The 23,451-nt window shown below is 40.6% G+C and overlaps 1 protein-coding gene across 1 annotated transcript in view; it reads right to left on the bottom strand.

Annotated features, from left to right (window-relative positions):
• The window catches only part of ADAM22 (ADAM metallopeptidase domain 22), a gene marked incomplete at its 5' end in the record, with an annotated part of 236,452 nt that overhangs the window by 66,471 nt on the left and 146,530 nt on the right, over positions 1-23,451 (bottom strand). The window contains 7 exons of the mRNA XM_019508374.1: positions 2,319-2,409; positions 3,330-3,414; positions 5,975-6,141; positions 7,204-7,275; positions 13,147-13,221; positions 14,712-14,782; positions 22,036-22,099. Coding sequence (XP_019363919.1) covers positions 2,319-2,409; positions 3,330-3,414; positions 5,975-6,141; positions 7,204-7,275; positions 13,147-13,221; positions 14,712-14,782; positions 22,036-22,099 — 625 coding nt within the window. The remainder of the gene's footprint in view (positions 1-2,318; positions 2,410-3,329; positions 3,415-5,974; positions 6,142-7,203; positions 7,276-13,146; positions 13,222-14,711; positions 14,783-22,035; positions 22,100-23,451) is intronic.

The raw sequence follows: 23,451 nt of genomic DNA, 5'->3' as shown, positions 1-23,451 counted from the left end.
GTTATGTATAAACTTTCTTATTTTAAAAGAAGTAGGATTTATGAAGTGAGATATATATTTTTATCGGACCAACTTGCACACTTGACAGAGAAAAGAGATGAGAATTAGAGCTTCAAACCACCCTTCCATCAGGTCTGGGAAAGAAGCATTTACAGCCCAAGCTAAGAGCAAGTCAGAACACTTTCTTCAATTTAACCTGATTATGTGCATGGATCCTGGTTTTCTCTGATAAAAAAATCCAAAATTTTCTGATTTCAACTGCCCCCTCCCCAAATCCATATTTTTCTATGTGATTAAAACAAAATGCCCCTCTCTCTATATATATATATAGAGAGAGAGAGAGAGAGAGAGATACTATCTATCTATCTAGGCAGATAGATTATCTATCTATCTATATATTTATCTACATATATAATATAGCAACATTTTGTTTTAATTACAGGGAAAAAATATGGATTTGGGGAGGGAGGGTTAAAATCAGAAAATTTTGGATTTTTTTGGATAGATACAGTATCTATCTATCTATAGATTTTTTTGTACAGATACTGTATCTGGTGAGAGAGAGAGAAAGGTGTTTCATTTTAATCATGGAAAACATTGGGTTTTGTGGGGGAAGGGGGTTAAATCAGAAAATATTTTTTTTTATCAGAGAAAACCAGGATATCTTATTATGTTAATACATTTGACCACTTGAAAGAGAAATGGGCAGTTGTCTCCCATGAAGCAAAGAGAAGTTAGCATTACTCTCCCTCCTCTCCAATACCTTCTGATCCTCATTTGCCCTTGCATAAGCTTTCTATAATGTGGATAAAAAAGTGAAAGAAACATGTAAAACAATACTCAGTTGAATTAAATTGGGCAATTATACATCAGCAAAGATTTACATGAGTTGCAAAAATCTTCTATGTAACGACATTTTTAGTACAACATCAACCACATTGCTAATGCTTGGAAAAACCCAATCCAAGTACAGCTTCCAATAACTCAGCAAAGTAATCTCATTCAGAATCATTAAATGTTACTATTTAAAAAAATAATCTATTCTTTATATTCAAAACATTACAAAAATTAAATCCCTCTTTTAAAAAATTTTCTGTAAACTATGTAAATACATGGATCATCCAGTAATTACAGTCATTATCAAATAATTCCTACCATAATTATAACTAATTTTCCAACACACTAAAAATAATTAATTTTTATTTCAATTATCCTTCCCTCCTACTGCCTTGGGACTGACTTGGCCTGCATCTGGGAGCCCAGAAGCAGTTTCCTACTATTCCCCCTCCCCTCCCCCCTTTTGCACCAAGACTTTTCTCTTTTACCAAGACCCAGATAGGGCAGCATGCAGCAGAGAAGTGTTGCTGCTGGGTTCATTGCCAGAGCTCTTATGCAGACCCTCTCCCACAGTGGTTAAGTGGGACACGGGAACCAAGGCAACCACAAAAGGCACCAACCCAGAGGTTGGTGGGGGGGTGGACAGACAAAAATATCTGCCACCAGCAGCCATACCATCATGACTGGGCCGGTGGCAACTACAAGTCACCACTGCTCATGTGCACTGGGCACTGAGCCATGTCACCATGCTGCTGCTCTGAACAGATGTGAAAAGCACAGGGGAAAAGGGGCTTTTCATTTTATCACAAGACCAGCTCCTCATAGCAAGAATTGTATTTAAAGCAGAAGCAGAGGAAATAATAGGGTGTAGGTCACTGGAAGGAAGGAGGCACATCCAGGAAAATGGGTGAAGGAAAGTTTGAAAAGATATAGAGGTATATGGGAGGCCAAAGTAATGTGGATAGACTGGGGTAGGAAATGGACAGGAGTGAAAAGCAGTTCCCCACCTTACTTCAGTGCAGGTGAAGGGGAAACCCGCCTCTGAACAGCTAGGGAATGTAGAGATCCCAACTTTCACAACTGCTCACCAATCGCAGGATCTATTTGTCTCCTCATAATCCATCTATCCCAAAAGCAATCTATTTAGTCTCCAAAACCACAGTGTGTGGGCCCTTTGCCTAGGAGCATGGTTTCAATTTCACTTAAAACAATGTGAGATAGCAGCCTTACTGCCACATGCTGATAGACTGTGGAGGAAAAAGGTCATCACCTTGCTAGCATCAGCCTTACTGAGAGTAGCAAAGATGGCAGCCATTGTAATTAAGAGGAAAATTATGTGATAGTAGACTGTCCTTATTTTATCAAGAAAGAGATGCTAAATCACCAAAATTTCAAGATTCTGGCAAAAGTTGGCAATATTGGGAAATACTTCCCCCTCTTGAAGACCTTAATTTGGGAAGGTAGGAAACAACCAAACTTACCACTTAATAGTTTCCTTTTATCTGAGAAAATGCCAAGGTTGTGGGCTAAGGACTGTGCCAAGGTTACTGCCATTAAGTCTGGCCTTCCAAACTGAAGGAAACAAAACAAGAAGGGGAAAAAATAATTTTGATAAAAGATTCTTAAATACGAGGGCAGTTTTTATAGTTTAAAAACAAGATTATTTTTAAAGGAAAAGTAGTGATGTTGTAGCCATGATGGTTCAGGAATTACATGAGAAAGAGAGATTTTCTTTCATATGATAACTTTTACTGGATCAACTGCATAGTTGGGATAAAGTTATACAAGCTTTCAATTGCAAAGCATTTTTCTTCAGGTCTGAGGAGGAAAGCAAGCACAGAGATAAAACAAAAAGCAGTTTTTTAACTCTTAATAGTGAAGACTAATTTATCTTCACCTCTTTAACAGTCCAGCAAGGAAAACAAAAATGTTTAAAACAGGTCTTGTAAAAAACATTTAATTTGTTCCTGCCAGAATGGATGTAAGAGTGGAGGAAATCAGGCAATGGACCCTGGCTTGGAAAGTTTAGTTGAACATAAACACAACGGGTGCTTGCAGATGTAAAAAAACAAAACAAAAAAAACCCAAAACCCACAGCACTTTAATTTAAACTCGGCACTTTTCTGCGCCGAGCCTGGAGCATGCCCAGAAGCAACAACACATTACTTCAACCTAGCTCATTAGCATCTGTAAAGATTGGGCACTTTAGTGGGGCTTTTTTGGCACTTCTATTGAATAGCTGATCAAACCAGCTTTAGCTAACAGTGCCAAAAAGCACCACTGAAGCACAGGGTTTTTCTTTTTTTAATATCTGCAAACAGCTAGTATTATTCACTTTGCCTTGTAGTATTATTCTTTATCTGAACTTTCTTTCATTAATAAAAATTCTGTATTGGGAGTGAAGCAAAGAGACATGCTTGAAAAACATGCTTGCATAAATACAGGTGTTATACGGTCCACAATGTCGTGCTACTATGAATGCAAACACCTACTTCATTCACACCTCCGCCTTTCAATAGTGAACAAATTCCTCCAATGTAGGCTGCACCGCTGCGACTGCTCTGAAATCGGCTCCCTCTTTTAAAAAAGAAAAAACAGAAGAAGTTTTACCATGTCAGGCTCATTCTTTTTCCATTTACCCTTTATTTACCTTTCTTATGCCAGCTGCAAACAGTTCACCCCCCAAAAAACCCCAGAATACAGAACTATGAAAACCAAAAAGAATTGTTCATAACTGTTTTGAGGAGGCTTTTCCCCAAACAGCCAAAGATTACATCTGCTGTGGTGCACAACTTCTTTGAGAGAAATCTCTTTTGATCCACACTTTCACAGTTTCAGACCAGAAAAAAGAAATATTCTAATATGCCTTCTTCTATATAACAGATCATTAAATTTCATGCACATACCTCCAATATTAAAGCCTAATAGCGATATAGTTAGAAAAATCATTTCAGTCTTCAGCAAGTTAAACTTCTGTGTTACACGAGCAGAGAATAAAAGAGAACAAAGTGACTAAGGCCTCAAGCCCCAGCAGTGACGAGGAACTGGAACTAGTTAAGTGAGATGCATTTTGCTGATGCTAGCCAATCACCCACACTCTATGATGAAGAAGTTAAAAAAACCCCAAACAGGCTCGTGGGAAAATTATTTCCTGACCCCAAATCTGGTGATCAGTATGACCCTAACCACACCCAAAAGTAACCACAGCCAGTCCCTTCTATGATACGGTGACAGGCTCCATGGATGTGGGGAGAGCAGTAGATACCTTGAATTTACGAAGGCTTTTTGACACTGTTTCTCACAACATTCTTATTAACAAGCTAAGGAAATACAGACTAGACAAAAGTACTGTAAGGTGGATAATCATGCTCAATGAGAAGTCATCTATGGCTCAATATCTAGTTGGGAGGAGGTATCACATGGGGTTCCCCAGGTATCTGTTCTGTGTCTAGTATTGTTTAATATCTTCATTGATGATTTGGACAATAGGACTGAGTGCACACTTAGCATATTTGTAGATGACCAAGTTGGGTGGTGTTGCAAACACCCTGAAGGGTAAAGCTAGGATCCAGAATGACTTCGATAGACTGGAAAAGTTGTCCTCAGTCAACCAGATGAAATTCAACTGGGACAGACATTTGGCTGGAATTGTTTAGGGACGATCCTGCCTCGAGCAGGAAGCTGGACTAGATGATTTTGTCAGGTCCCCTTCAGTCTTACTTTCCTATTATGCCATAATTCAAGAAAGAGAATTCTCCAAACCACCCTATGGCACTGATCCACCCCATCTGTTGTCCCACCCCTAGCTCTGGCCATTTTTTGATGCTTCCAAGCAAGATGGAAAAAACACACATTGATCAGATGCATCAAAGAAAAAAAAATCCTGATCCCTGGAGATAACTAGCAGAAGCCCTGATGCATACAATTTGATTACAATCATTGTCTTAAAGCCAAGCTATAAATTTTATCAACATGACAAGGTAAACTGATAGTCTCCTGTTCTCCCAAGAGCCATGAAGAAAAGAATGAACAGGGCTATCCACAGATTCCAAGGCCAGAAGAAACCACTGCAACCATCCATCCTGACCTCCCAATTCTAGTGTTTACGTCCATTCTGAAAACACACAATCTTAGATTTTGATTTCTAGATTACCCATGATTTCAATATCTTCAGACCTTCATTTCAATTATTATTTGCATTATACTAAAATCTAAAGGTACCAACTGGGGTTGGGGCCCTAGCTCTATGCCTCCATACTGAGCCCATGACCAAAGAAACAGAGCATATGCACTCCACCGTGTGGAATGGAGCACCACATTCTGGAAATGAGGTGTGGTAGCTGGCTTATAGCAGCTCTGAGGATCACACCTGAGCACTGTTTTCAGACTCTCTGGCTTGGGTGTACTTCCTGCAGTGCCTCAGTATGGGAATTTGGTGCACACCAAGAGGAGTAGGTGGCAGGCTGTGCTTTTCTGTGGCAGTCCCAGGTATGGCACAGAGACAGTATAGACAAAACCCACATGACTTGCCCAAGTCACACACAAGCATGAACTGAGTCCCAACCCAGTGTCTCAACCATGACACGGTGCTATTGCATTATTGGTCCTGTACTTATTGTATTTTATTACATTAATCACAGTGCCAAAACAGTTCAAATACTTAGACAAGGTCAAAAAATATTTTTCCCAGCAAAAATACTCAGTGTGAGTCTTACAGCTCATGCGCTTTTTGAAAATAAATTATTTGGAGGCAACAGAAAACCTCAGTAATCCTGCAACATGCAGAGTATTCAGTAATATATACTGAGCCCTTTAATCAGAACTCTCAATGACGTTGTGATAATGGCCCCTCATCGGAGCTTGAAAGAAGCAGAACTGCAACAAGTGCCATGCATCAGCGATCAGGCTATCCGTGTTGGCAGCTAATATGCAAGACAACCAGACTTCACAGTGCATGCAGTTTGTGCTTAGTTTGTGTACTGCTCTAATCCCCGTCCCCCAGCCTTGGCATTCTTATGCGCTACTGTTTGCATTACTGTAGATTGCATAGATAATATAAAGATGTGCCAGCCACTTGTGATAACATCCCCCCATGGAATGAAGAAATAGTAATAAAATATCATACAAAGTTACGTACGAAAAAAGGTGAACTGCATCACTTTTCTCTCTGATAAAATCCCTCCTATATTTCATAAACTCACGAAGGGTCACCAGTGGGTTTTCAGATATGGTGAACTTGTTATCAGTGGCCCAGGTTTCCATGGCAACCAATACTATCCTGGTGTTTAGATGTTCTTTATATATCTAGTATATTAACAGAATGAACAAATATATTATATCGAATATAATATAGTAACTTCTTTTTCCCTTTTGGTAACAACTTATATTTTTCAGGTAATTCAGTACTTAATCTATGGTAATGAACATTTAGTTTCCTGAAGATCACCAATTTTTCCTTTTTTTTAAATAAAAAGTACTTCAGCTAAAATCTAGATTAGGGTCAAATCCTCTGATAAGTTCTATATGATCCCACAATAGTCAAACACCAAAATGCTCCTTGCCAGCTGAAAAATCTTATGAAGGCCTCCAGCATGTCTTAAAACTTTTGTGAAAAATGAATGTTAGTTTTGATACAAATTTCTGAAGGACCACACTAGACTTTGGATACCTTAAAGCTTTGAGTTCAGAAAAGCCCAGGGTTTATCTGTATTCCATAGTGTTCAATGAACCTCAGTGATAGATTAGCACTGCTGAATGGCAGCAACACTACAATTTTGACTGTCATGCAGTTTTTTAGTCAAGTTTATTTTGACTCTGAGTAACTCTCCAGAAACCTGGACAACCTCTGGCTATTGGGGAGTGAATATCCCAAACCAAAGATTTCCAAGCATAAGAATAGTTTGATTTTTGAATCCTTGTAAATATTTCTAGAGTGAGGAATGTATACTATGCCCTTCTATTATTTATAGCCCTGAAAGCCAACTCTTTGTAGGGTTTACCCAGTATTTCTCAATATTGAGTAAAATACTTATTTTCCTCATAAATTTTAGTGTACTCTCGTTCCAGATGCCTTGTAAGTTTTAGCAGTAATTAATATGGTAGTCTGAACAAGTAGTCTCTTCTTGTAAGATGTACTTTAAAAATCTCAATAAGAAGTCAGCTGAGCACATAAAGGGAAGGAAATTATTCCTCTTACATATTTTAAGCACATATCTTAGTCCCTTGATGGACTATGACCTAAATAAACGCCTGAAATCTACACATAACTTAATATTATAATTATCTGTGAACTGACATTTTCCACAGCATTATAACCATGTGATTCACAACACATGTAAAAAAAGCACTAAACTGAGTAATACTTACTAAATCTGCCATATTCACAACTGACTTAGCATAGCTGTTTGTATGGCCAACTGATAACCGGTGTTTTTTACACTGGAAACAAACAGAAACAAGTTATAAATGCATTTTTGGTGATCTGATAAGCATTTAAAAATAAATTTACCTGTAGGAAAAGCTGTGTGCAAGCTGTTTATCTTTTGGATTGATTATAATTTAAAACAGTTAAAATTATTCAAATATGCATTGTACAGTATTGGGAGGGTCAATTAATACATATTTGGAAAGTTAAGTTCTTTGGTGAAGATGCTATAGAATTTCTATGGAAGTATTTTTATTGCAATTGTTATCATTATCACGACCTTAAAACCATGAACTATTAGTAGTTAACGGTCAAATTCCAATATGGCATATGCTATCATAATTTCAGTACCCTTACCTGAAACTGCTTTGCAGATGTAGTCAATATTAATCTGTCCACTTGCAGTCTAATATATCTGAACACATTTTCCTGAAATTATTGTCCTAAATCCCTACCTGTCTTTCCTTACAAAAAATAAATTGTAGTACTTCACAGTAACAGTCTCAAATCACATTTGTAATGATACAGCAACAGTAGAACATTGCAATATTATTCTATAAAGGTGACATTTCCTATGCAACATAACCTTCCCAAGTCCTTCTACCTATTGAACAGCCCTCATATAATTCTGCACCTTTAATGTGCTTAAATGTTACAGTGACAAATGCTTTAGAAAAGCCTAAGACACCTAGACCAAGTTTTTCTGATGTGTCTAACAGTTTTGGAAACTAACCTAAAACACTCTGAAAAGGTGCCCTGTACTTGCTGAAAATCAGGTCCATGTTTCCTGCTCTTGAAAGGTACCATATGCTGTTTATTTTTACCATATTAAACACCCACCAGAAGTGGACCATAAAAACAATCTCCCTTTAACCACTCTGGAAAACCAGTGAGAGTGACTGGAATATGCAATCCCTGAAGCTCTGAAATGCTCCCATATGTCCCTGTGGGGCTACCAAAGCCCTCGCCTTACCACCTGTCTAGCCTCTATTGGGTGGTTTGCAGTTTTTATACAATGCCTGTACATAGTGATTAGGTCAGCCAGAATAATATATCCCTCTGGTGCCATGACAAAAACATGCCTCAAAAAACTCCCTAAGGTTTCAGGAAACTACAAGCCTGGAAAAACTATTTAGAAAATATCTTCATTTTTTCCACCCTGTCATAAACAGCTGGGAACTCCACACCGTACACACGCATCTGACCTCCTGCAGCCTGACTGCTGTGGAGTTCTTTGAAATGTTTTCCCAACCAGTACCAGGCAGCCCAGAGTGTGTCCGAAATCCAGAGTTTCCAAGCTTCAAATTGTAGATGGGAAAAAGGAAAGATTTTTTTGCTGAGCAGGAGGCAGAAAAGAGGAATAAGCCAAGGAACTGTGTGGTTTTTGACCTGGGTAGGAGGAAAGGGAGATTAAGGCAATGTGCAGATATTCCTTTTGTGCTAAGAGAAAAGCCTTTCTCCCACCACGAAAAAGAGAGATGAAGGGACAATCAAGAGATTTCTTGCAGAAGAAAACTGTCTCCTCCACAAGATGTTCGATAAGTTATTTACAAGGAAGATCTTCCTCCTCCCTGTATGACTTGAATGCTTGTACACTTTTCAGGAGGGAGAGACACTTGCACCCCACAGTCCTCTGACTCCCTGACAACCCACTCAGGTCAGCTGGGGAGCCAGGACCCAGTTTCAAAGTTGTCCCTAGCCGCACTTCTCTGTTCCTCTGACTTTAAATCACCCGGTGTGCAGCTCATCTGGGCTGCTGAAGAGGCAATTTAAAACCAGGGTGGCTGCCTATTGACAGTCTTCCTCCTTCCCAGGCAGGGGAGAGGGCAAGCTGCCAGGTAATGAACTCCCCTGAGAGCAGTGATGACCCAGGGAGCAGCCTTCTTGTGATCCCTGGCTGGAGAGCTCATATGTGTAACTTTCCAGCTAGGGGGCTGTAACACATGTACACTCCAGCTCCCAGACTAATTTTCTACCAGTAAGAAATTTTTATCAGTAGAAATGAATGCCTGTACCCAGCTAAGATACTACTGTAACAACCTGGGAAAGAGAGACTAGGTGAAAAGAAAAATACACTCAGGAAGAGATGGAAGAAAACATATGATGAAAAAGAAAGGTGACAAAATAACCATGAGAGAAATGACATGAAGGAGAAGTCAGGCACAAGGATAGTCGAGAAAAGATGGTAGAACACAGAAACAAAATAAAATGTACAGAGCACTAAAGAAAAAGGCTTAAACATAAAATTCAGGCCTCAGGCCTCCAAAGATTTATGCACATGCTTTAAGCACTGCATGAAACTATTTTCAGTACATAAAATCCAGCATCAATGTAAATTTTTCTAAATGTACAATCTTTAAAAAATACTTAGGAAATGTTAACATATTTATTCCTAAAAAGGAATATGTTCTAAAGCATACACCAATTCTTTGTTTTGAACTGGATGCATTCATACAAGTCTTTTTTTAAAATGACCTCTTTTGGGGTGTTACACTATCATCTGTCATTTTGTTTTTTAAGCCTGAGCTCATAATAATCCTTACCCGAGATTTGACTCGCCCTTTTTTTATTTTACTAAGCACAATACAATTGAAAAATATTTCCCAACTTACATTTTAGGGGGCATGAAAGGATCCTTAAACACAAATACTTCAATATTGGTAGTTCTGCTATAAAAAAAGTGCTGAAGAAATATTTTACCTTTGATAACATTTATTTTGTGATGAGGCAGCAGTCATACAAAGACTTTACAAGAATGTTTTAAAAATGATAGTATTTAATTATTCGTTTCAGTCATGTGTTCAGATTTTTTCCAAGGTCACTGTGTCCACTACCTTTTTTGCTTCATTTTTTTTTCACTTCAGTTGGCAGTGATTTACTGTGTGGCCTTGGACAAACTACACAGAGCTGATCTTCAAGATGTGCTGAGCTCTAACAAGTTTAAAAAAATCAAGGGCTTTGCAGATGCTTAGTTCTTCTGAAAAATCAATCTCCATCGACCCATCTTAAAAATTAGAAGGATGATGGTTTCCCCCCCACCCACTCTCCTTTGAAAAGGGCTTTGGGATCTAAAGATAAATATATCTTTGCAGCTGATTTTTGCCCTTTTCAGAATATACTGATATCACCAAATTATCTAAAGCAGACAAAAATAGTGTGGCTTTTAGTTTATTTCCTTGTTTTCACTCCAGTAAATGGAAGCATATCTTTAGAAGTAACTGCTCCTAGAAATTCATCACTGGGTGCTCATGTTTTGTTTAGGATGGTCTCCTCACAATAGGGAGATTGCTTTTGGCTTTTTAATATAAATCCCTCTTTCCAAAATAGAGAAATTAATAAAAAGGTACTTTTTATACATTACCAGCCTATACAAAATTCAAGGGAAGGCAAAGTTTGGATCTAAATCACCAGGCAATAAGCATCTTTGTATAAGATTGTTTATTTTCTGCTGCCACAAGACACCTTGCTGTCTCGCATCTACCAGAGACAGAATATGGCAGCCAGCTATAGGTAAGTTATGTCTATTTAGTCTTCCTCAATATTTGATGGTTTTGTACAAGTTGTGGCGCTTCTAACATATTCTATTAAATAAAAACTGAGACAAGTGGTGTTAGAGGGCTAATGAAACGTTGAATCAACTTCTTGACTCTGAACAGCCAGTTTCCAACACTGATTTATGAGGGCTGTGATGTCAGTAGCTCAGTGCATACTGGATTACCTCAGCTAAGAAGAAATTCACCAGTTATAGGTTACTGCTGTTTGCAGACTCAGCAAAAAACAAGAAAAGTGATAAGATGAACACAGTTACTGGAACATTCTCAAGTTTGAAGTGTCTGAAAATTCAACAACAGAACGTGTGACCATTAAAAAGGCACTTTGCATCTCACAGTGCCCATGGTTATTCAAATGCTAGCCCAAAGCACGCTGCCAATACTGTAACTAATTGTCCATAATCATAGCTCCAGATACAGAGTGCAGGCAAATTAATAATGACTGGGTAAATCCCAGAGGCTTAGCAGCACAGCACTGCACCCACCAAAGTCGCACAGCACTCAGGGCAGCGCCGGCTCCTGCCATGCTGATTGCAGCTGTACACTTAGCTACTACTGTGACAATGGCTGCTTCTGCACCCCTCCTACAAAAGCGGTGCCTGGGGCTGCTATCCCAGTCACCCCTGCCTCAGTTACGTTGCCTCAGACCCTTTACCAAAAATATTGTAAACCAACAGGAAATAATTCATTTGCAAAGCTGTCTACAGTCTGTGCAGGGGAACAGTGGACTGACTCTGATAATATCCATAAATATCATAATATAAGAAGCACTAGACTTTGGAGGAATCAGATCTGTTCAGTTGAGTAGAACATGTACCACTGTCCAGGCTGTGGCCTCTACTCTCCAGGCTTGAACACAATAATTCAGGAAATGTTGAATGGCATCCAACATTTTCCTCTGTGATTTAAGAAATTATGTTTCGTTCACCAAATAGAGCTGTAAACGGATTAAATCACCCAATGATGACAGTGTATTCCTTCTACAACTTGATGGGCATGTTTGCAAATTTGGGCACTCCTTGAAATATACCAGACTTAGCAGAAAAGATGGATACAACTGATATATTTATAGAGTTTAAAATCATAAGGGATTTTTAACTTATCTCATGCGATCTCCTGTTAAGAGATTCACTAGTCACAGAATTTTATCTACTTACTTCTACTGCACATCATAATTTGGGTTTAACTAAAGCATATCTTTCAGAAATTAATTCCATCCCTATCTAAAGATTTTAAGAAGTGGAGTCACTACCTTTATTCCTGAAGATTAGTCAGAAGGTAAGGCAAGGTAGCAATTTAGGGCACTTTTACACATGCTCCAGGGCTGGGGGAGGGGGGCGCTTTAATTAGAGCAGCCACTCTAATTGAAGTGTCACAGCATCTCATGTATTAGCATCCCCACACTTCAAAATGGCAGCAGGGGCACTTGAACTATAGCTCACTCAATAAGCTTTAGTTAAGTGCCCCTGCTGCCATTTTGAAGCATGGGGACGCTGATACACAAGACGTGGAAAGCTGCTGGAGCACAATAACTACCACGCTCCAGCAGACTTGTTTAACTGAGTCTGTTCCAATGCTCGGTAATTACAGCACACCTAAGCAGCCTCCATGCTCATGTACAGGCACCCTTATGGACTAACTGCTTTAGAGAGGGATAGGTTTTTGTAGGTGACCACCTTCATAGCATCTTTAAATTGGTTAGTCTCTAAGGTGCTACCCTGCCCTAACTTCTACCTGACTTCAAACTGACACAGCTAACTACCTACTCTTTCCAAGGATTAATTCTCTTCACTGTGAAAACTTTACTTCTTTGAAATTGCCTAGCTTTAGGGCCCAGCTATTGGCTCTGGTTTATGTATTTCTCAGCTGTATTAAAAAGCCCTAGCACTTGCTCTCTGGAAAGGTACTTGCTTAACAATAAAATATACTATTGGTGTATTTTGATGTCTCAGTAAATTCAGTCATTATAAATCTGTCTGTCATCAATACACAAACATTGTTGATTTGCATGGTTATTAGTGGTAAGCATAATAATATCCAAAACACTATAAAAGAAATGTGATCTGCTTTGAGTCCAGAAACACAGGAAACTACTGTCCAAAATTCTAGTTCTTCATATTTAATTTAAGATTGTTCTCATTTATCTTGGTGAAAATCAAGAGTATTTTCTGTGTAATTACACAATAGCAATACAAGGTCAGAATCAATTGTCTTTAAGATGTAGGCTGAATTTACACCCTGGCAACATAGAATGCCTAATTATTTCTGCCTCAGAGGCTTAAGACAATTTTAAAATATTAATAAATTTTAAGTAGCAAAGCATGCAAGTCTTACCATTAGATGATCATTAACAATCATTAGCTCAATGTATTTTGTTTCCTTCTCAACTTTATGTGGAATCCGACGAACCTGCAGAAACATTAACATTCAAAATCTGTTTAAATCTTTATGGAAAACACATCAATTTGTTACAGCAAGAAGGATAATTTATTTCCTTTATTCTGGTCTCAGGTATAAATCATACTACTATACTTCCATCATTTCACTTATTTTATTTCAGAATCTAACATTACAAAAATAATTGTGTGTTCACATTGTTGTTCTACCTGTCTATGCTTGTAAACCACAACCTGACACACTTTAATTCCAAAATTAATCTAGAGAGTTTTTGGAGGGCTAGTGGAAGAATGATAGGTATTTACTTTAAAAGTGGTAAGTGTTCCCTGCCCCATCTCCTCCAGAGCTTGATAAACACTTAAAAAACAAACAAGAACTCCTAGATTTTTTTTAAATCCTAAACAGCAACTGTATCTTTAGAAACAGTTTGCTATCAGTTAGGAGATCACAACACTGATATAAAGAGAAAGCAGCTCTTAGCTAGAAAAGCACTTAAAAGGCTGTATTATCTGTTCAAATTCTAAATCAATCATTACTTCACAGTCAATTTAGTGCCTCATTTCCTTCCAGTTTACAGATATTCACAGCTGTGTTGTCCTTGTTTTCTCTGGTTTTCCCACAAGGATTATTATGTCATGATTGCTGCTATAGCTCTACAGCTACTGCATGCTGTTTATGAAAAAGCAGCAAATCCTTTTAGTGCTATCGGGTATAGAGTGATGTTCACAAAAAATCATTTATGTGACAATTTCTTTTATTGCCTGTTTACTTTCAAGGTGATAAATATGTGTTTGCCGCTTCTTTTAGCCTTTAGTCTTATGTTTAGTTCAGAGATCAGGAGACAATTGTGCACTTTTCCAAGTGAACACAGCGCTCTTGAAATGCTACTTCCTCCTCCTCCTCAGTTTCCCCCACTTTTCAGCCATCTCCAAAAAGCCTCTAGCAGAGGTGGATCAAGATGGGAGTGCAGTGACACCCCTGTTTCAGGCAATGCCATGGGAGCAGCAGCTGATGCCTTTTTTAAATCCCTGAATCAGATTCCCCTCTTCAAGAATTCCCCGCTTCCCTTTCCCCCAGTAGCATGTCACCTTCCTTCCTCTCCCTGTACTTACTTCCACTGCCCACCACTGCCGCTGTCCCTGGAGGGACATGCCACTGAGCACAAAGAGTAATGGAGGGAGAGAGGGATATCTTACTTGATTTGGGGACTTAAAAGAAATCCTCATCTGATGTTCCTGTGGTGTGGTTTGCCCATCCAGGGGTAGAAAGAGGCTAGAAGTGAGGGTGCAACCATCCCTGAAATGTTGGTTACTGCTCCTGCACCCCTTTTACAAAATCCTGCATTTGCCCATGGATGCTACTGAAATTCCTTCCCTCCCTTGATTATTTGTTTATTTATATCTCATATGTCAAAATGACAGAAACAATAGGATTTCATCTTCAGAGTCATTCAATAGCTGTTAGCCAATCCTAATAGTATAAATTAGTATATCAGCTCATACCTGTCTTCTACTCCTTTTGTGTCTTGACTTTACAACAAACTTCTGTGATGTAGTGTTCATTTGCTTGAATTCTACATGGAAAGCACACTGAGATAAGTCTTTAGTTTTACAAAAAAAGTATATCATTTCACTTGGCATGTTTTTTTCATATTTAAATTAGATAACAATTGTACTTTTTGAATATTTACCTAGACTGGGGACAATGTTACAGCTGCTTTCCTAACAACCGAGTATGAATAAAAAGTCTACTATTAATAATAAAGTTTTGTTAAAACAATCATTATGTGGGTATCATACCATAGAAGCTGTAACCGGTGTTCTAAGACTAAGACTCCAGTTATTGTAATTGTAATTTTGTATGGTGCTACCATGAAATTAATCATATTTTCATTAATTCAGCAATCAGTTCACCCCACTCTTGCACTGTCTGCATATATTACCATGAAAAGGAAACAAAGTGAACACAAGCTTTGAGAGTCATTTTTTTCACAGAATGACATGGTAGGATTGAGCTAAACCTTTGGGATACTGACAAAATCCACAACAAATTTAATATTCCCTTACATTAATTCTACCTTGTCAGTAACTTTGAAAATCTCTCATCAGAAACACTGAGTAGATTATTCTTTAGCCAAATTTCATTTTACTTGCTGGTCACAAGTAAAATGTGTAATCCACACAATGCACAACCCACTCAATCATACCTCCTACTGTACTACATGTAAATGGCAGGAGATGTGATTGTGGGATTGCAAGTCAGTTCCTATCTAGGGTGACCACCCATCCCTAACTAGGTGGGACAGACCCAGTCCCAGGATGCATGACTCCGAGACAGTATTTCTCCCAGATTCACAGTATTGTGCAGGGATTGGGAAACGGTTAGTTTCCCCTTGCAGGCTGGCAGTGTTCCAGCCTGCAAGGGGCTGCCAAGAGTGGGATGCAGGGGATGTCACAAGCATGTGTAAGCCCACATACATGCATGTGGCTAGGAATACAGCCAGACATTGTAGAGAGCAGCTCCCTGAAGGTAGATCTATGGAAGGAATGGAGTATTGGGAGGGAGGGCAGATCAAGCCCCCATGGTGAGGGAGGGAGTGGGGCAGGGGGTGGGGGTACTGCCCAGCCAGGTTGGGGCATGGGGCCCAGGCCAGGGAGCAGGACAGAGCCATGGGCAGCTCATCCAGGGGGTGCGTGCCATTGAGGGGCGATTCCACACCACTGCATCCCCCTCAGGGGGCAGAGGGGCATGTGTCCCCTCCCCCAGATTTGTGCATGGTGCAGGGGCAGATGTGGGCTGGCCACTGCATGCTCAGGGCTCCCTGCCCTGGCTTCCTCCCCTGTTAGCCCCACACTGGCCACACTGCCATGGCAATGTGCCCCCTGCCTGACCAGCAGCAGCAGGGGTGGTCACAGCATGGAGTTGTGCCCCCACTCCTGCCAGGCAGGCAGGGGGCACACAGCCAGCACAGGGCTACCAGGAAAAGGCAGCAAGGTGGGGAGCCCTGAGCCTGCAGTGGGCAGCTTGCATCTGCCCTCGCCCCACTCAGCTCTGCTCCGGCTGTGGGGACCCTGTCAGCTGAGAGCTTCCAGCTATGAGGACATGTGCTCGCATGGCTAGACGCCAGCATCAGCTGGGAACTTCCAGGCATGAGGGTGCATATTCACCTAAAGGCTTGGTGGCACCAAAATGACTAGCACCATGAATGAAAGGAACCTGGGAGTAATAATAGACCACAGTATGAATATGGGCCACCAGTGCGATGCTGTTGCCAGCAGGGCAAATAATACTCTGGCATGCATCAATCAATGCATCTCCAGCAAAACCAAGGAGGTAATTCTTCTGCTCTACTCAGCATGGATGAGACCCCAACTGAAGTACTGCATCCAGTTCTGGGCACCACATTTTAACAAGGACGTGGACAAGCTTGAGAGAGTCCAAAGAAGAGCCCTCTTTATGATCAGAGTCTTAAAAGGCAGGCCATATGAGGAAAGGCTGAGAGATCTGGGACTCTTCAACCTGAGGAAAAGAAGGCTGAGAGGGGACCTGGTAGCAGCTTACCACTACACTAGAGGAGTACATTAATGGCTCAGTGAGCAACTGTTCACCAGGGCACCCGAGGGGAAAAGCAGGAGTAATGGCCACAAACTCCTGGAAGATCGATTCAGGCTCAACATTAGAAAAAACTTCTTCACAGTCAGGGTGTCCAGAGTGTGGAATAAGCTCCTTCCAGAGGTGGTGCAGTCACCTACCCTGGAAATCTTCAAGAGGAGACTATACAGTCACCTTGCTGAGGTCACCTAACCCCCAGTTATCTTTCCTGTTTGGTGCAGGGAGCTGGACCCGATGACCTTCCAAGGTGCCTTCCGGCCTTACAATCTATATGGGCACCCACTGCTGAGAGCTCCAAACAGTTGATGGGGCTCCCAGCCACAGGGCACAGGCTACACATGCAAATTAAACCTGGATAGGTACCAGCTATAAAGTTATTACACATTACTAACAATAACTTTATAGTTGGTTGAAACGTTTAAGGCACCATAGTTAATTTGCACAATTAACTAGGTAATTGCATAATGCATGTAACATGCAGAGAAAGCCATGAGATGATGAGGGGACTAGTATGAACTAAACAGGAGACAACATTAGTCCTCATCATTTTTAATTTCCCACCTGAATTTTTCCTTCTTTCATTTTAGATTTATCATTCCTTGTTCCAATATTTTTTATATAAACAGAAGTTTTTTTCGTACATTAATAGGTCTCAAATTCATTTATTTTCTTATGTCCTTAATCACCTATCTTTGAGGCTACAGGTATTTAATTCCCACAATCTCTCATCTAATACTATGTCCTCTTTAATAGTCTAGCTTCCCTTCTCTGCATTTGTTCCAACTTTTGAATATCCTTTTAGTAATCAGTAGCTGAAATCTTCTTTCAGGTTTTCAATTTGGTCTTAATGTGACTGAGAGGAATAATATTATGGCTAGGGTTGTGCAAAGCAAGGCACTTTCAATTCAAATAATCTTTACCCCCAATTTGGCTTTGTAATGCAATCATAAGACATTTGGTTGCACATCTAGTCTTAAACTTCTCTCACATTTCCACTTCTGGTGATTCTGCATATATGGTGCATGAAAGATAGCATTTCTGCACATGAATCAAACACCAGGCTAAAAAGATAATGTAGCTTAAGAAATTGAAAGGACTACAATCGCTGCTATGTGACAAGGATGACCATACAAATTGCTTCTGACAGTAAAAATCATAAGATCAAAATACAGATGACTGGCCTATTTCACCCAAACAGTGGAGATTACACCACATTTTTATAAAAAAATTTCACACATATTTCTCTCCCAGTGGGATTGAACAAAACATAATCACCAGGACTAGATATAAAATAACACTATCTCATGATAGTTCATGAACTAGGAGCCAAGATTGCAAATACTTACCCAGGTTACTTCACTGCTATAAGTAACTCCTTTAAACTAAATGGCTTTACTCATGTGACTAAAGTGAGTCACATATAAGGGTCATGTTCATAGAGTCAGGTCCTTTTTCTTTATTCTATTTGTTCTCTTTCAGTTTGTCTTACAGAAGAGCACCTCTCTGCCACCATTCAAACTACTAAATCAGTTTTTGGGGCACCTTGAGTTATCCCTGAAGCTTTCCTCTTCAAAGTTATAACCCTCCACGTTCAGCAAAATCTGACAGATTCACACTGTAGCATGGAGTATCTGCAGGTCATCACACACTGCAGTATATTTTATTTGCTAACAATATATATATTTCTCTTCTTCTTATTGATCTTATTTGTAGAACTTACATGCCCTGTATATATATATATATAATATATATAATATATATATTAATTTCCATGAAACAGAAGAAAATAAAAAGCTATGCTGCCAATACCATAATAGAATACAGTAAGCTTCTATTAGTACTGATATGAAGTTAGCTTATTACTGCCAGCATAAAAGGCTCTTGATATATCAATGCACATTCACAATGTAGCTATGACTGAAAATCTTAGCTGAGGAAGAGAACTCAAAAAGGATGAGAACAAAATCCTGACCTTAAGGATAAAACTTCTCAGGGCATGTAAGTTCTACAAATAAGATCAATAATAAGAAGAGAAATACTAGTGATACAAAAAACATGGCAATATGCTTTTTTTTGGTATAATATCCATCCTAATTATAGGACAGGATTAGACAAATAGTCCAGCTACAGTAATTTTAAAAAGACAAAAAGTCAGAAATATGGTATACTTCTAACGGCAAATGTACTATACCAGGTAAAGGAAGTAAGGACAGAAAAGCTCATGTTCTTAAAATGCTGGTCCATAAGAACTTTGCTATTGATTTTAATGGGACCAGAATTTTACCCTTAAATGGTTCATTGGTGCTGTCCACAGATGCATATCAGGCAATGGAAGTTACACATACATATTTATTATATATTATTGAATAAAACAAAAATCAACATAAACAACAGAAAATGAAAAAATGTTGGCGTGTTCTATAGACATAAAATTAGTAGCTATTTATATTCCACCCTATCCAGAAAGGCTCAGGGAAGCTTACAATAAAAGACAAACAACCACAAAATAAGAAACAACAATAGACTCCCCCAAATGACAGCCCAAAACTTTATAACTCCACCCCACGACATCCACCTCTGCTTCCCTGCCTATCACTCAGGACAGCAAGCCTTCCAGCCCATCCTAACTCTTCTACAACTGTTAAATGGATGCACCTGGGGAGGAACAATCGGCACCATACATACAGGCTGGGGAACTCCCCTCTTGTCAGCACGGAGGTGGAAAAGGATCTGGGAGTCATTATTGACTCCAAGATGAACATGAGTCGGCAATGTGGGGAGGCAGCTAGGAAAGCCAACTGCACCTTGTCGTGCATCCACAGATGCATCTCAAGCAGGTCCAAGGAGGTGATCCTCCCCCTCTATGCGGCACTGGTCAGGCCGCAGCTGGAGTACTGCGTCCAGTTCTGGGCGCCGCACTTTAAGAGGGATGTGGACAGCATCGAGAGGGTCCAGAGGAGGGCCACTCGTATGATCAAGGGACAGCAGGGTAGGTCCTATGAGGAAAGGTTGCGGGACCTGAACCTGTTCAGCCTTCAAAAGAGAAGGCTGAGGGGGGATCTTGTGGCCTGTTATAAACTGGTTAGGGGGGATCAGCAGGCGCTGGGGGAGTCCCTGTTCCCCTGAGCGCCGCAAGGAGTGACCAGGAACAATGGTCACAAGCTGGCGGAGGGAAGGTTTAAGTTGGACATCAGGAGGCGCTACTTCACGGTCAGGGCGGCTAGGGTCTGGAACCAGCTTCCAAGTGAGGTGGTGCAGGCTCCCACCCTGGGGGTTTTTAAGAGGAGGTTGGATGACCACCTTACTGGGGTCATTTGACCCCAGTGCTCTTCCTGCCATGGCAGGGGGTCGGACTAGATGATCTGCTCAGGTCCCTTCCGACCCTAGAAACTATGAAACTATGAAATCTTTCATCTGAAATTCAAGGCAGGTGTTCAACATTGCGTGTGAATGCAGAAGGGGCAGATAGAGAGTTTAACAGAATCTATAACATGTTATCAAATTCTCTTGCTTTAATTTGTTTATATGTGAGATCCTAAAGTACCATGAGCAGGCATGAGACGTGTCATATTCATGGCAAAGTATGTGTATACAAAAGCTATTTTCATTCATATTCCACAAGCTGATCAATTGGCAACCCTTCCCTAACTCAGATTGCATATGTGGGGGTTTTGGTGGTAAAGCCAGCAATGTTCTAGTTTTGATGACAAAAGTCAGCAAAATATAACCAAATCAAGATTTTTGTGAAAATGTCACAGGTGACAAGTCTTATGTGACACTTTCTTTGAAGGTAACAGGTTGCTGGTTGCAAAAAATTGCTTCTCAAAAATCATAAAAAACCCCAAAATTGATATTTATTTTTCCCCAAATATGTAAAAAAACAACGCTTCCCACTAGGAAATCCCTTTGCCCAGAGGACACCCAAGTCTATTTCCAATATGCCTCATGCTCTAGTAACCCCTTTAGAAAGACTCCTTTCAAACTCAGCAGTCACCCTATCTTTGGCTATGTTACAGGGCATCCTGGCAAACAGATCCCATACAGGAATGTACTCCATTATTTGGCCTCATATTGGATATGCTGTTTGGTTTATAAAGCCATTTTGCATCTTTCCCCACAACTGAAGAGAGTAACCACCTTTGATGCATGTGTATAGTCAGTTTTATAATGAATTTTCAACTGCGTTCTGAGCTAGTTATTCCCCTTACACTGTGCTAGCCATCAGTACATGAGCAAATCTACCAAGGACACTTTTTATTTAGAAAAAAAACTTTTACAAAGTAGATTTTATGGGAACTTAATCATTACAGCCTGTGATGGAAGTTCACTGGTGCTATGAATATTGCAGCTTCTCCCACAAATCTATGAGCAAAAGAACACTGCCCTCCAGAGCCAAGACTCATCCATGTCCATGGAAAATTCAGCACAAGAAGGCCCCAGTCTTTATACCTCCTGTATCTCAATATTGTAGAACACCAACACTGGACAATTTTTTTCTTTAAGAAACAAGCAGGGTGGGGCAGATCTGATTTATCTACGATGCACTGCATGTAGTAGGAAATTATATTTGCAAACCAATATACACTTGACAATGCTTGTCTGCCTTGTCAAATTCTCAGCTTCAATTAATGAGTTCATTAAAAAAACATTATTTTTTAAACATTATCTAACTCTTTACATAATACAAAGTGTTTATGGAGATACATGTGTACTAAAAGTTAACACTTCCATTTTCAGTATCCGTTACTAAGCAAGTAAACCTCAAAATATGCAAACCTTGTTGTATGTGCCAGTTACAGAGATGAAGACTGAGGCACAGACATTAAGAATCAGAACTTGGATAAAACTTAGAAGGTCCTACACCTTGACACACGCAAGGACCAGCAGATGACTCCTCTCTAATGGTTGAGGAAACCAAAGATCATCAATATCTAGCACATGGGAATTATTTTCAATAGTCTTTAGACTGCAAAGCATCTGCTTTATGTATAATAGCATAAACACAGTCCATACTTAAAAGACCTTATTAAAAATTCAGTGATACAAAAGTTCAGGTGCGGTTTGATTTGCTATTTTTTCTTCCAAACCTTTTTAGTTGAACAAAAAAGAAGAATCAAGTAAATGACAAGATTAACTACATGAAATATGATTAACAAATTTGGTATTAAACTAAGACAAGACAAAAAAGAAGAGGTTATTTTTTAAAAATCATACCTGCTGGTAGGTTATCCAAAGGAAATTCAAAAAGCTTTGATTTATAAACAGAGTGGAAGTCTTCCTGAAAGAGCAAACAGACAGTTGCATTGAACCAGGATAAAATAATCCATGCCATGAGTATTAGGAAGAGCATCCAAAAAGAATGACAGGTACCAAGGTCATGTGTTGCTGAAGTAATGAAAAACTACAAGCTACTACACCTCAAGGATCTTTTTTCATGCTACAGATTCTTCTCTTACCCATCCCAATTAAGATGTGATCATTAATGTCCTGATTAAGCATGCACTGATTTTTAAGCATGTGAGTAGCCCAGGGGTGGGGAAAATATGGCCTGCGGAGGGGATTTGTCCAGCCCACAGTGGGTCCTTTGGTCCCGCCTGGCCCAGTCGCCGCCTGGCCATGGCACATTCTGCCATCCTCTGTGCATGCAGTGGGGCTGGAACAGCTCCGCAGCTGGACTGCCTTTCTAGGCAGCCTAGGCAATGGTGACTCCTTCTGGCTGCCACCACCACTGGCCCCAAACCCCATAGTATTGGTGGGAACCTACATGTGGAACCCTGACCTGGCATGCCTCATGCCTGTTCCAGATTCACCCATCCAGGCTCAGCAGTGGCAGCAGTGCTGCGCAGAAACTGTTGCTTGGCACAGGGAAAAAGCAGCCCCTGCCCCTCACCACTGCCAGGCAGTTCTTGGTGCAGCTGTCTGGAGCCCGTGCCAGACTGCCCTGCGTTACTGCCTCCCAGGTTGCCCTGAGGCTGCTCCACACTGTCACTGCTGCTGCACTGGGCAGCCCAGAGTGGGCACTGATGTGGGGCAGCCCAGCATAGTGCAGGATCCAGTTGGCTGCACCAAGAACTGCCCAGCAGTGGTGGGAGGGGGGCTGCTTTTCCCCATGCTGAGCAACAGTTTCTGCCCAGCACCACTGCTGGTGAGCCTGGATGGGCAAGTCCAGAGCAGGCGCGGGGTATGCTGTGCCAAATCAGGGCTGCATGTGCAGGTCCCCGCCGGTACCGTGGGGTTTCCAAGCAGTGCAGAGCAGGCGTAGGGTGCTTTGGGGGCTGTGCGCTGCTGGCAGTGGCAGGGAGGTGCCACAGGGCATGCGAGCTCTGGATTGTTTCAGGGTGGGAGCAGGGGCTGACCGGTTCATGGGGACACAAACAGGGTCTCCCATGCACACCCCATCATACTCTCAAACCCTCCCCCACAAGCCCCACAATCGCACCCTCTCCCACACACAATCACACACCCCACAAACACTGCATACACCCACACCCTCCTTCACACACCCCCAAAAACTGCCCCCCATACACATATCTGTGCATCTCTAGGGAAGCCCTACTCACTTGTACATGCACTCACCCCACCACACACATCTACCCACACACACACACCCCCAGCCACCCTCCCCCTCCA

Source organism: Gavialis gangeticus, unplaced genomic scaffold (genome assembly GCF_001723915.1).
Source record: "Gavialis gangeticus isolate Ggan-Ray unplaced genomic scaffold, GavGan_comp1, whole genome shotgun sequence".
In the NCBI taxonomy this organism is placed as follows: Eukaryota; Metazoa; Chordata; order Crocodylia; family Gavialidae; genus Gavialis; species Gavialis gangeticus.
The sequence above is the reverse complement of the archived record's forward strand: the minus strand, read 5'-3'. Positions and strand labels throughout refer to the sequence as shown.